This window comes from Phycodurus eques, chromosome 7 (genome assembly GCF_024500275.1).
Source record: "Phycodurus eques isolate BA_2022a chromosome 7, UOR_Pequ_1.1, whole genome shotgun sequence".
NCBI classification, from domain to species: domain Eukaryota; kingdom Metazoa; phylum Chordata; class Actinopteri; order Syngnathiformes; family Syngnathidae; genus Phycodurus; species Phycodurus eques.
The window spans coordinates 23,272,086-23,286,497 of NC_084531.1; the positions used below are offsets into that span (position 1 = coordinate 23,272,086).

Here is a 14,412-nt window from a genome sequence, read left to right on the forward strand (position 1 = left end):
TCCAATGAAATCCAGAAATTATCTATTAACTATTAAATATCCACACCAAGTGGAGAAACACAAAGAGGAGAGGTATTGTTTTGATTGCTTGATATTGCTTGGTCCTTGTCCCCAGCCTGCCACCTGCCTCTGCTCCCTGCAAACGCCGCCTACTTTTCTCGCATGCTGTCTGTCTTTTGCGTGTTGGAAGGAAGGTTTGCTGTTCCACAATTAGAAAACTGCATTAGTGTATGACTAGTCTCGAAAGAGGAACAACAGATATGCGTGCAGATAGTAAACACATGACATACACGCACCTCCTACAACCCATGTGTATGTTTCATGCGCTGTTGAGCTCAATTGCATTCACTGAACAGGCATCGCACCTCTATTCTTCTCGCTTGTTGAATTTGTTAACATCTGAAGTATCCGCCTTGCCTTTACAAATAAAGACTTGCTATTCCATAAACAGAACATTCTGTAATTACTGTACATACGACACTGGCAGTGTGATGTCAGCTTCCACTGATTACCAGCAGACAATGTTGTTTGCCAAGGAATCAAATGTTTACATTGGGCATTACATCTTCTTTTTCGACACCTTACCTCCACTAAACTGCAGGGTCGGTTGCCTTCATAAGATATACGACTTGGACTTCAGAATTTATAATGTAGCAAAGGGTTTCCTGGTAGGATGCCTTTCCCAACACAAACCACAGTTTCAGCAGTGGGCCGATCCCAAGGCAGCAAGTTTGTTGTCCATGCCCAATATACCCCAGGGACCAGTGACGTTTTCTGTACCCCCCCCCCCCCCCTTATGTGGCCCCCTCTCTATATAGTTACTTTATTACACAGTACTGTAATGGGATTTGTATTACATTGCATCGGTCCCCTGGGCGTAGAACTCAGTTTTGGCTAACTGTGTCAGTACTGTATAGAGTGGTGTTAGATTAAGACAAGACGCTATCTGAATGCGGTGCACTTGTTTCTCTAATGGAGCATTAGTTGCTCATGAGCACTTAAAAAAAAGGGCTTATCAAAAAGATGAAATCGAGCAAGCTGTCACTATATACACAACCTACACTCAGGGTGCAAGAAAACAATTAAAATGTAAACAGAGGAAAACACACAGACAACTATTATAATGGGGAAACACAAGAAAGTCTAACATTATGATTGACTATGTAGGCTACAACATGCCGCAAGGCATGCCATGAAGTCCACTTCTCCCAGCGCAAAAGGCAGAACTAATGCACGTCACCCAAGTCAAATAGTCTAGTCGCATCCTTTCGTGTGTTTTGTTGATATGAAATGAAAAGCACAGAATTAAGTTACCATTTACCTGGCGAGAAGGTCATCAGAACCACGAAACTATTACTACAAACCATAAGGGTAAGATGGTCAAAAAATTTTGTTGGCCAACTTTATGAATTATAATAGCAGCCTGTCAGACAAGGAGTTAATTTCCTCTTGAGTTGATTGCATGCTTCTCGCTACTTTTAGTTAACCTTACAAGGCAAAACCAAGGAAGCCTGCAAAAAAGTATTACTTTTTCCACTTATAATACAGTACATTGTACCTTAACTTCATCTATAGGGTTAATTATTTGAAGGTATTTGTTCAGTGCTTTTGAAGGTACAACTACTTACACCTAAAGGTGTTATGATATTTCCCTGTTGCCATAATTCTATGTGGATTATGAAGTATGCTTGTTTGTTTACACACAGAGAACCACATTGTAATGACATGTAGGAAGGGATACATGTTGTGAGACAAGAGATTATCCTAATCCTCTGCTATTATAAACGACAAAACACGTTGCCACTTTAAAGGATAATTCTATATTCTATCGTCACTGTTTGTCTTTCACGTGAAATTAGCTGGGATAGGCTCCAGCTCCCCACAACCATGAACAGGATAAGTGGTATAGAACATGGATGGATGAATCGTTTTTCAGTCATGTTGTTGCAGAGTCATGATAACATCAAAGCCTATACCTCCATAGAGTCAATACATTAAATAATTCAACGTAGTTTCTCCAATTGTATCACATCCTGACCTTTCGACCCCCGCCCAAAAACTTTAATGATGAATCCCTAAGTGATGTGTGGGCTGCAAATTGACTTCACTTATATAAGAGGGATGCCATTGTTTCTGTCGACATGCGTGTGATGACTTTGTATGCTTCTAAGATGTCATGTGCCCCCCCGAATGAATAAAGCATTCTGGGGCTTACGTATATTATGCGTGCCATGACTCATGAGTCATTCGCCTGTGTGCCTAACGTTTTCAGCAGTAACGTGTCCTCAGGTTATCACTAGAGGTTGGCTCAACTTTTTATGTTCGTATGATGACAGGCACTGTGAATTTCAAAATTACATTTGAGCTACGCGTAGATGTGGCAGCCCCGATGAAGACATTTAGGATTTAAATAGCCTCCAAATGCATATCGGAATGGATGATTTCTCTAATGAGAAGGTGTATTGTCAGAACTTACTGCTGAGCATTCATCTCGTTTTTAACCTATTGTGCTCCCCCGTTTCTGCTCACATTATTAGTGCGTTATTATTAGTATTTTTGCTCACGCAGGTGGGGAGTTGCAGGTAAACACTCCTAAAACACTCAAGAATACATCAGGTCATCAGATTACTGGCAGTTGGACGTTGTGAAAAAAGTAGCAAACCAGATGTAGGAGTTACATAACTTAAATTCTATTCTTCTGATACAAGTCAATTCCAAGTAACGTACAATGTCAATAGGCTGGGTGACAGTTTTTTTTTCCATTGCAAATATTTTAGATAGCAACACTAATAATAATATCTCCCAGGTTCTAATCATAACGCCTTGATTAGCTGTACTGCTTTAAGTAACATATAACATTCATAACTGTCATACAAAATAATTACTCTTAATATCAAATACTACATAACTTTAATGATACAGGGGTAGTGCGAAAAGGTTTTGGATTGGGGATATGCTTCACTACTTTCTCAGTGTGAGTCTGCTTACTTCACATGTCTTCCAGTTTAAATTTTCCTTCTTCACAAATCATTTTTTGAACCAAACTTGTGGAGGGCTCGCTCTTCTTTTAGTGTACTATAAGTGTTATAAAAACCCAAAGAAAAATCATAATACAGGTAGAGTTAATAGTTGAGCTGGGCTTTTGTGGCCTAAGGTCTTATAATATACAATATACTGATGCCTCACTTGATGCCAATCCAGCTTTTGAAATGTGTTATTAAAAAAAACAACAACAACAACAAAGAAAAGGAAAACACAAGCAGTGCCAATGGCTTGATGCTTGTTGAACTGAGCTCTAATAAACTGAGGTATTGCCCCGTAGTGGGCTTTAAAAACGCCATCAGTGATGAATGCTTAAAGATCAATTTTTAAGACTTTACTTTCCCATCCTAACTCTTGGTGGATCGGTTCTGCTGTCTGTTTCACCAGGAGTCCCACTGAAATAGCTGATCAACAGTGTTAGCAATCTGACCTTTGTCTCACTTATACGCACCCTTAATAGACGTGGCTTCATTGGGGTCATTCCAACATTTTCTCACAAGAAACGAGAGAAACTTTGCGATTGAAAGAGTAAATCCAATCATCATCACAAGGTCAAAGTAGGGGCAAAAACCCTGTTGATGTCTCAGTCAATGACACATCAGTAAGAGCAATGCCACTAGATAAATTGGTCACTTTTGCCTTTGTTACAATGACATGACATGAACAGGAAATATGAGGATACAGTAAATGTACCAAGCTAGATAGAGATGCATTATCACATCTCAAGAATAGAAAATTAAAACTACACAGATAAGAACACATTCTTCTGACTTTACGATGACTTTGTTTTGAAAATGAATTAATCAGATAAATTATCTGTTTCTGTGACCCCTATGTCACCTGCAGCTTCTTTAATAAACATATTTGTCCCTAATAGAAGACACGTTTCAGGAAGAGAGATCCATCCAAAGCAAGGGCCACACATTGAGTGCTCCCGATTAAATGTGTGAGAAGAGATGGCTATCAGATGAGGCGTTCCATCAAACTCATTCAGTTGAATGAGTTCTGTTCACCTCTGCGTCAGACTGGCCAATGTAAGCGATTCGAAAGGAATAATAGGGAATCAATCAAGAAACATTTCAACAGAAAAATTACTTTCAGCTTTTCATGCAGGAAATACAATGTTGCCTCACAATTTCTGAAAGATGGTTTACAATAGAGTTGTCAAAAATGCACGATCTGCAAAATTGCATCTGTGTGTGCTTATTAAACATCCTCGCCCCGGGAAGGTAAAACATAATATTGCACGTTTTGATGCACTCGCGTGCTCCGTGCCTCCGATGGCAGCTGCTGGCGGCCCGGCGGCTGAGTTGACACGCTGATGGACACCTGGCCCATCGCCGACTGCTCAACGGCCGTGTCCTGACCATATTACGCCGATCGGCAGCAGAACGTCGACATATCATGCTATATTAAACAATGAATTTCACGCACGCGCTGCGAGTGGCATTTTTGTTTCAAACATGCTGGATGGCGGCTTGGGAGTTTGTCTGAACGCGACGCTTACGACGACTGCAGTCATCTTAATGGCGCGATAATATGTTAAATATGGAATAATTCTTGTTTATATTTGATCTATGTTATTGTCATTTAAGTGGCACGCCCCCGTTTGTGGGGCTAGTATGGTTGCTGGGCATCGCTGATCAACAGCCGGCTCACTTGCGTTCTCATTGATGGCCTTCCAAACACACTCACTCATAAGCACAGTATTTTGGTTCATCCATCCATCCATTTTCCATACAGTTTACCCTCAATTACATATATTGTACAATATGTACGATAGAGATTAGAGAACACAAAAACATAGCCTGTTAGACGATCAATGCTCGCGTCTCCCTATCCTGATTCTCTAGTGCCCCACTCTCTCTGAAGCCAAAACTCCCAAAAATAGATTATAAGGTACTTTAGTCAGATTCAGTAAATTTCCATAATCAGGACATTCCCACCAGTTACCCAGCCAGCTGTTGTAGCCGCTTGGGAGTGTCCTTGGATAACAGAAACAAGCCAGGCACGTAAAATACTGACTTACGCACCAACGGGAGAATATGGGCGTGAAAGTCTTGGAGCTCATACGCACTGCACACGCTCAGACGCCGTTGAAGTCAACTCACACGAGAACAGCATGGCATAACACACACCTCAACACATGCTCAATCCAACAGTTACAGTAGTTTAACAGTTGGATCGATTGTAAATAAGTTTAGTCATGTCTAGGAATTGCGACACGAGGATCCCAATAAAAAGGTGACTGTTGTCGTGTTACGCTGTCCACATTTAAGCTGCGTTTAGTAAAGGGAGTCGGTATTTTCACACCAAGAGTTTGTTACTTTGTGGCTGACAAAGTGTGACTTTAGACCCCTTACTGTAAAATCTTGGATGCCACAGTTGTCGAGCAACAGAGCCAAACCAATACCCCACACATCAAAATAATAATATAATTGAGAGAGTGTTGTATCGTAGGGTATATGCTTTTACATAACATTATGACATATCACACAGCATTGACCAAAAGTGTGGCCCACGGCTCTGTCCTGGGACCCTTCCTCTTGATCATATTTCATTCAGAATCAGAATCATCTTTATTTGCCAAGCATGTCCAAAAAAAACACACAAGGAATTTGCCTCCGGTAGTTGGAGCCGCTCTAGTACGACAACAGACAGTCAATTGACAGAGAAACTTTTGAGACATAAAGACATTGACAAAAAAAATAAAACATTTTAAATAAATTTTAAAAAACTGTCACTGAGCAATAAAGGGTTGCTAGTTATCTGGTAATGCCGGTACATTTATTTTTGGACAATTGTGCAAAAGATGCAGAGTCCTCTAGCACTTAGAGCAGTTCGAATGACTAATATTGCAATAGTCCGGTGCAATGACCATTGTGCAAAGGGCGCCGAGACTTCAAGGAGTGTATGCGGTTTAAAGTGACGAGTAGTGCGATAATCTGGGACAATGTTGATTGTGCAAATGTTGTCCCTTCTGCAATATCTTTCAATGAATCGAAAGGAGAAGTCACGATGGGAGGAGACACACCCCTGTCAAACTTTACAGATGATACAGATATTTGCCTTCAAATGACTATCCAGTGTCATTGCTATGTGGATGACGCGCAGCTCTACATCTCCAGCAAACCCAATTATTATCTCCTTCTCACTTCATTCCCTAATCATAGACAATTCTTTAGTGTTTCTCTTCTGCCCAGATTCAAAGAGTTGATGCAGGGGCAATTCTACGATCAGAGGTTTAGAGGTGCTGAAATTCATTTTAGAGGTGTTACACCCCCCCAAAATGGGCTAGTTTTTTAAATGTTACAATACAACCAAGTACTGTGGTTTGACACTTTTCTAGGTTGTTTTAAAATGTCATACAGTGTTAAAAAAACATTTTTGTTTCTCAAAATTTAGAGGTGCTGGGATTCCGTTTAGGGGTGCCCCCAAAATGGGCTAAAAATGACTATGGTTGACAGTACACATAGGTGAGATTCTGAAATGTAATAAGTACACATCATTTATTGTGCAATGGCTGATGTTGGTATATTGATAAACCGTGTGTGTTAACAATGTGATCAATATTTTGTCGCACCCCTAATTCAAACCATTACCAATGGGTCATTTTGAGCTTAAAAGTTAAAAAGTTGACAATTTAAAATAAAATGTATTAAATCCTTCCTCCTGCAAATAGAATACATGAGGAACACAGTCAGAGGAGAGCATGTAGTCAAAGTAGGCCTGTTCCTGCACTTAAGAGTTATAGTAATTACTTTCAAATTGCATCCAAAGGCTGCACAGCCCTGCACCTCAATCAGGGACCTTGATAATGACAACAAGCGCTGCCCTCTGGCTATCTCAAGCACTCATCAAAGTACAAAGGGCGATGAGAGGAGGAAGAACAGGCTGAAAATGGACTGCTGTTTACCACCATCCAATGAATCCAAAGGAGAAGTCACAATGGGAGGAGACACACCACTGTCAAACAGATGATACAGATATTTGCCTTCAAATGACTACTTTTTGAAAAGAGATCCCACAAGACGTGACCTCAGGCCCAGACGTCAGCCCAGTTACTTAGTGACTCAGTTGTTTAAATAAAGCCCTTCGCCTACTACGTCTTCTTTTGGAAAAACCTCACTTGCTCGAGTCATCTCTCTTTGTGCACAGTGGGACCACAAACCTCAACACACTGTTCTTGTAGAACATACAATCATAATTCTAGTATGCATAAAACAATGACAATGCAAACATCTAAAAGACAAAGCAATGGGTTTTGTATATATAGCATACATACTGTAACTGACTCTTATGTGAAGTGATACACTGTTTCATTTTAATTCCCAGTATGTCACTAAGGTCCTCCAATCACTAACTACTGTTTGGCCGGCAGACTAAACAAAACAAAAAGGAGATTTTGATTGTGTAGCTCCCTGACTTTCAAACTCCTTACCTCATACTCTGCGATCTGCAACCTGTTTCCATGTTGTTGTTTTTTTTTTTTTTTACGTATTCTTTACGCATCTTTTAAACAAGCTTTTCGTGTGCCTCCAAGATGTTTTTTTTTTTTCTTTTTCTTTTTGGGTGGCGGGGGCCTGAAACTTGATGTATGCATCATGCATTTATAAATAGTTAAAAACAAAATTATTAATACATGGCCTAAAGTTTGAGTTAAAGTGAATTTTTATCTGTTCAATGGGTATTGACCATCGAGAAATGACACAAGAATGTGGCAAAAGGCTTTAAGAAGTTGCATTTGAGATAATGATTTTTAAAAATTGCAATTTTGATTGTTTTTTTATGATCTTCAAAATGATTTATGTCCCAGGTCTTATCAGACAATTTTGAGGAAACAATAATTTTCACCATTATAAAGGATATTGGCAGCTCATTAGCTAAAGAATTCATTCACTAACATGATTTTTCTACATCTCTTTATTCTATATGCTTTCTGCAAGTATTAATTATGGAACATTTCTTTTTAAATGTAGGAAAAAAATGAACAATGAAATATATTCTTTCAAAATAGATCTCATAATACAACTTCTTGATTCAAGTTGTTCTCCACTGAAGGTTGCACGCACACTATCTTGTTTCCCAACCCAACCCGATCAAAGCCAGCTACCGCCTGCATATGAACGCATCAATTTTGACACTAAATGGCTTTGTCCACTATGAGGGGTGATCAGGGACATACAGTACATTCAAGATTATCTCCTGCACACACTACTGAAATGTCCTCATACACAACATACTAGTGAAATGCTCTCACACACTTCTGATTTATTTTTTAGCTGAAGTACACGACTGAAACACTCCCATACATAATACTGAAATGCGTATTTCAGTCCATTATACGAGCGGATTTCAGTATGTGTCAGGATTTCAGTCAGTGTGTGTGTGTGTGTGTGTGTGTGTGTGTGTGTGTGTGTGTGTGTGTGTGTGTGTGTGTGTGTGTGTGAGAGAGAGCGTTTCGGTAGTGCATATATGAGAGCATTTCAGTAGTGTGCTAGGTAATCCTTAATAGTACCACGAATGGCCCGTCATGGTCCACTTTGCATTCTGTAACACAGTGTGTGCCCAGTAGTGCAACAAAATTTGTGATAGCATTGACAGCTAACTGGATGAAACCAGGTGATCTTGATATTCTCCCACCACGCTTAATAATAATTATGGTGAAAATACTTAATTTTACATGTAAACAGATTAAACTGTTGACAAAGCGGATACAAAACTGGGTCAAACAGAAGTAGATGTCAGGGGGGCCTTTACTGGACACTTGTATGACAAAACCAAACTGTTTTTTGAAATGAAATTGACACTTTTATACTAAATCCACGTTAGAGAGTCACTCCATCGAGGTCTAAATACCCAAAATAGGGGACCTTTAAAGTTAGCAACAAATGCTGATTTTGCGCCATTTTGTGTTTACGTGTAGCGCTTCATTTAATTATCACTCAGAAGTCCGTACAGAACACCTTCTTGCTTTTCATACTCATGTGGCCAATAAGAATAAAAACAAATGGGACATGGTTTGTGGTGACACATTTTGGTACGCTTGGAATTTTTAATGTGTTAACAACGGGGGCACGGACATTGTTTACAAATCCATTAATTGACAGATCAGAGAAAGCAAAACTACAGGTGTGAAAACACTAAAGCTAATTGAGACTCTTATGTTCTGGAAAGAGTTGTGTAAATAAATGTTACATCAGCTTTGAAAAGTCCATTCGGTTACTTGTAATAGCTCAGTCTGCATTGTTTTGTATGAAAGGAAAACAACAACATACAGATGCTTAAAAAACTAATCCAGATAAAAACTTTCTACATTCTAATACATCTTCTTTCTCGGATTAAGAATGCCCTTGAAAGCCACGCTATAATCAGTGACTCCATCTAGTCAGTATTTGCAGTCAATTGATATCTTCGCTTGCTCTCCCTTACCTGTGCAGCCATCAGTGATAACTCCATCATTCCTGGATCGATGGCAGGCCAGCCTGAGGGTGGAGAGATTCACTTAGCCGGGAGACTGAGCACAGTGCTGGAGGAAGGACAAGAAAATGTGGATGAAGAAGGTCTCTGCTGTGTTGCAGATATGCTACAATAAACACTCGTCATGCTTGATGGAATAGTTTATTCATTCGGCACATGAGCAAATGCACCCCCACCCTTTGCTTTGTATGGTTGTGCGTGTCTGGAAGGGGGAGACTTGCCTCCTTAAAGCGTGCAAAGCTAACATTGCACAATTACTTACGCTGGTGTGCCTTTTTGACTCTGCACCCCAACAACATCTTACACTGTATCATTCACTTTGTTTGGGAGGAACTTTGTTGACAACAAGGTGGTCTCTTGACTTATTCATCTCCTTCACAACATGCACATGTAATTTGAATACTCTTGGTATTTTTTCTTTGTTGTCTTTTACCCAAATCTGATATGAGAATGACAGTAGGTGCAGCCATAAGTTTAAAATGTTTAATGGGTCAGAAGAAAAAAAAACTACATTTTGAAAGACGCAACTCTAAGAACAAAATACATCTCCAAACTTTAAATAGGAGTTCAAATAAAACTTTGTGAAGAAAATGTGCCTCAAAAATCTAACAAATTTCAAATCATCATGCATGACAGTAGCAAATCTTGTGAGCATCTTACATCACAATTGTTTTGCTTTTTCTTTGTTTTTGTGTGTGTATCTTTTTTAGTTATGACAAAGAGGATAAGTGTGATGATAACCATTAAACCAGAAACAAAACATATTGTGACATAGGAATGATTTCTGGCTGCCCGGTACTGGGCAATACACTAAATTAATAAATATCAATTCAACAGACTTTTGCTAGTCATGGAATTAAAACACATGCATTTTTAACAGCTTGGGTCTTCTGATGAAAGTTATGTGTTTAACTAAACTATATTTTTTTAACAAATATTTTCTGAAGATGTTTATTATTTGAGGTCTTCTGTATCTAATATAAAACTAACTAAAGTCTCTTTATTTTCATTGTATTGTGTAAAAAGTAAATACCATGTACAATACACAATAGGGGGAGTCCTGGAGTAAAATACTTAACACGAATAGCCTTAATGATGAGATTATATGTTGTCTTTATGATGACTGTGAATAAAGAAGTACAGTATATAAAACCATGGAGCTGGAGCAGGTACAACACATTAACTTGCCTTGTTACAACAAGATGCATTGAGTTTAAACCACAAAGTAGATAAATGTAACCTTTTTTCATCTTTATCCTGTTTTTAGATTTTCAAAAAAGTAACTTTGGCTCGCAACGTTAGTGTAAGACAAGATCAGAGGCATGTTTCAATTCATGTATCTTGTCAAGTACAGTTAACTGTGTGTATGTGTTTACTTAAGTCTGTAGTTTGATTCTCAAAAGTAGGCTAAACTATGCATTTGGATATTTCTGTCCTGTAGATCACCCAACAATTGTTCTGACTAAAGATCTTCAAGAATACGGACTGGGGCTTGCTCATCGTGCTTGGAATGAGGCGATCTGAGTAGTAGTTGAACCTAATTCCCAAAGACAGATCACCCCCAGTGTCTTAACTCACCAAGCTGTTAACAGCAGACCTCCAGTCGACAACGTGGCCTTAACAATTACTACCGCATGAAAAAACAGCTTTGTATGCATTTTGAGTAAGAGCAGAAAGGGAGCATGCACACATGTACGTGTGACGCAAGAAGCAATGTAGGGCTTTTTGGGGGGCACACTACAGTCTAGTTAAAAGAGAGAATGCACCTCAGGGTGCATGAGCCTAAGTCCAGCTGTCAGCACTGAGAAAGAAAATAAATAAATAAATCACTGTGGAGACATTTGGTGACTAAAAAAGAACTTTGAAAATGATGCGTTGTAGTACAATGCATATAGTTTAAATCTATTGCTAAAGATATGACAAACAACCACCAAATCATTTTGGAGGTGTTTCACAACACTTTATAGCCTCTTATTGTAACTACTTTTAAGTGGGTATAGTTACTGTATTTGACAATTACAATGTTTAGGACGAGTTGAAAAGCAATTTGTATCGACAAAAGCAATATATGTACGAAACTAAGATGATGATGTTGTTGTTTTTTTACGAAAATACAAGTGTACCCTTCACGAGATACCAACGATACACGACAAAGTACAAAGAAACGTCAAGAGGACGCCATGCAAAAGGGATAACGGACCGTGCTTGTTAAGCGGAGCTGCGTTTTAGGAAACACAATCCAATCTCGGGTAATAATTACAATGACGGAGACCGGCGAAGCAGAACAGGAAGCGGTCGTCAAGAAGCTGGCGTACAGCTTCCCGATCGTCAGGCACACCGACATGCCCGATGAAATGAAGGAGGAGGCCATCGCGCTGTGTGTATCGGCGTTCGAGAAGTTTGACAACAACAACGAGAACGCTGCCAAGTTGGTCAAAGATTCCATGGACAAGAGGTTCGGCACTGCGTGGCACGTGGTGATCGGCGAAGGTTTCGGCTTCGGCGTCACGCACGAGGCCAAGCATCTGTTGTACATGTTTTACGGGGGGAGCTTGGCAGTTTGTATTTGGAAGTGCTGCTAGCAGCCGCAAGATTCCCGATCAACCGTCATCTGAAGATTTTAACCACAGCCAGTTTTGTTGGAATGTGGCAACGAAGACAACGTCCTTGTTTATTGCAGAGCTTCTTCTTCACGGCGGATTTTGTTGTGTTCCCTCATTAGCGCCATCTGTTGTCTGGCGTTTGTAGTGGCGCGCATGAGCAGAAGGAGCAAAACTCCCTCCCCTCCACCGAAGATTTGATACTGCATGGAATCATTACATTGTCTCTTTACAACAAATACTCTATTAATTTAACGTACCATTTGTGAAATGGAAAATCATGTTTAACATGAGCACAATTTTCTCAATAAAAGAATGCCTATTATTGAAATTATTCAGTATTTGTTTTTGTTAATGCAGCCCTATGGGTGGCACAAGTCAGTGCAAACTGTAGGCCGGTCCCAAGCCCGGATAAATGCAGAGGGTTGCGTCAGGAAGGGCATCCGGCTTAAAACCTTGCCAAACAAATATGAGCGTTCATCCAAAGAATTCCATACCGGATCGGTCGTGGCCCGGGTTAACAACGTCCGCCACCGGCGCCGTCAACCTGCGGGGCGCCGTTGGAAATTCAGCTACTGTGGGTCGAAGTCAAAGAAGAGGAGGAGGTGGAAAGCGGGTTCTTCGGCAGAAAGAGAAGAGGAAAACACAGAGCCTAGAACTGAATGTGGGGACTTTGAATGTTGGGACTATGACAGGAAAATCTCGGGAGTTGGTTGACATGATGATTAGGAGAAAGGTTGATATATTGTGTGTCCAGGAGACCAGGTCGAAAGGCAGTAAGGCTAGAAGTTTAGGGGCAGGGTTTAAATTATTTTACCATGGTGTAGATGGGAAGAGAAATGGAGTCGGGGTTATTTTGATAGAAGAGTTGGCTAAGAATGTCTTGGAGGTGAAAAGAGTATCAGATCGAGTGACATGTTGGTGAAGGTAATAGGGGTGATGAAGAAGTGATGGGTAAGTACGGCATCCAGGAAAGGAACTTGGAGGGACAGATGGTGGTAGACTTTGCAACAAGGATGCAAATGGCTGAAGTGAACACGTTTTTCCAGAAGAGGCACGAACATAGGGTGACCTACAAGAGCGGAGGTAGAAGCACACAGGTGGATTACATCTTCTGCAGACGATGTAATTTGAAGGAGGTTACAGACTGTCAGGTAGTGGTAGGGGAGAGTGTGGCTAGACAGCATAGGATGGTGGTGTGTAAGATGACTCTGGTGGTGGGGAGGACAATTAGGAAGACAAAGGCAGAGAAGAGAACCATGTGGTGGAAGCTGAGACAGGACGAGTGTTGTGCAGCTTTTCGGGAAGAGGTGATACAGGCTCTCGGTGGACGGCAGGAGCTTCCAGAAGACTGGACCACTGCAGCCAAGGTGATCAGAGAAGCAGGCAGGAGAGTACTTGGTGTATCTTCTGGCAGGAAAGGAGAGAAGGAGACTTGGTGGTGGAACCTCACAGTACAGGAAATCATACAAGGAAAAAGGTTAGCTAAGAAGAAGTGGGACACTGAGAGGACCGAGGAGAGGCGAAAGGAATACATTGAGATGCGACACAGGGCAAAGGTAGAGGTGGCAAAGGCCAAACAAGAGGCATATGATAACATGTATGGCAGGTTGGACACTAAAGAAGGAGAAAAGGATCTATACAGGCTGGCCAGACAGAGGGATAGAGATGGGAAGGATGTGCAGCAGGTTAGGGTGATTAAGAATAGAGATGGAAATACGTTGACTGGTGCCAGCAGTGTGCTTGCTAGATGGAAAGAATACTTCGAGGAGTTGATGAATGAGGAAAATGATAGAGAAGGGAGAGTAGAAGAGGCAAGTGTGGTGGACCAGGAAGTGGCAATGATTAGTAAGGGGGAAGTTAGAAAGGCATTAAAGAGGATGAAAAATGGAAAGGCAGTTGGTCCTGATGACATTCCTGTGGAGGTATGGAAGCATCTAGGAGAGGTGGCTGTGAAGTTTTTGACCAGCTTGTTCAATAGAATTCTAGTGCGTGAGAAGATGCCTGAGGAATGGAGGAAAAGTGTACTGGTGCCCATTTTTAAGAACAAAGGTGATGTGCAGAGCTGTGGCAACTATCGAGGAATAAAGTTGATGAGCCACACAATGAAGTTATGGGAAAGTGTAGTGGAGGCTAAATTCAGGACAGAAGTGAGTATTTGCGAGCAACAGTATGGTTTCATGCCTAGAAAGAGTACCACAGATGCATTATTTGCCTTGAGGATGTTGATGGAAAAGTACAGAGAAGGTCAGAAGAAGCTACATTGTGTCTTTGTAGCTCTAGAGAAAGC

General features: G+C 40.6%; 1 protein-coding gene across 1 annotated transcript; it reads left to right on the top strand.

Moving 5' to 3' along the window:
• The first annotated feature begins 10,967 nt into the window (after window positions 1-10,967).
• On the top strand, window positions 10,968-12,434 carry LOC133405261 (dynein axonemal light chain 4-like). Its single transcript, XM_061682083.1, has one exon. It carries the CDS (start codon window positions 11,784-11,786, stop codon window positions 12,102-12,104), a length of 321 nt encoding a protein of 106 aa, XP_061538067.1. The 5' UTR covers window positions 10,968-11,783; the 3' UTR covers window positions 12,105-12,434.
• Window positions 12,435-14,412: the final 1,978 nt, after the last annotated feature.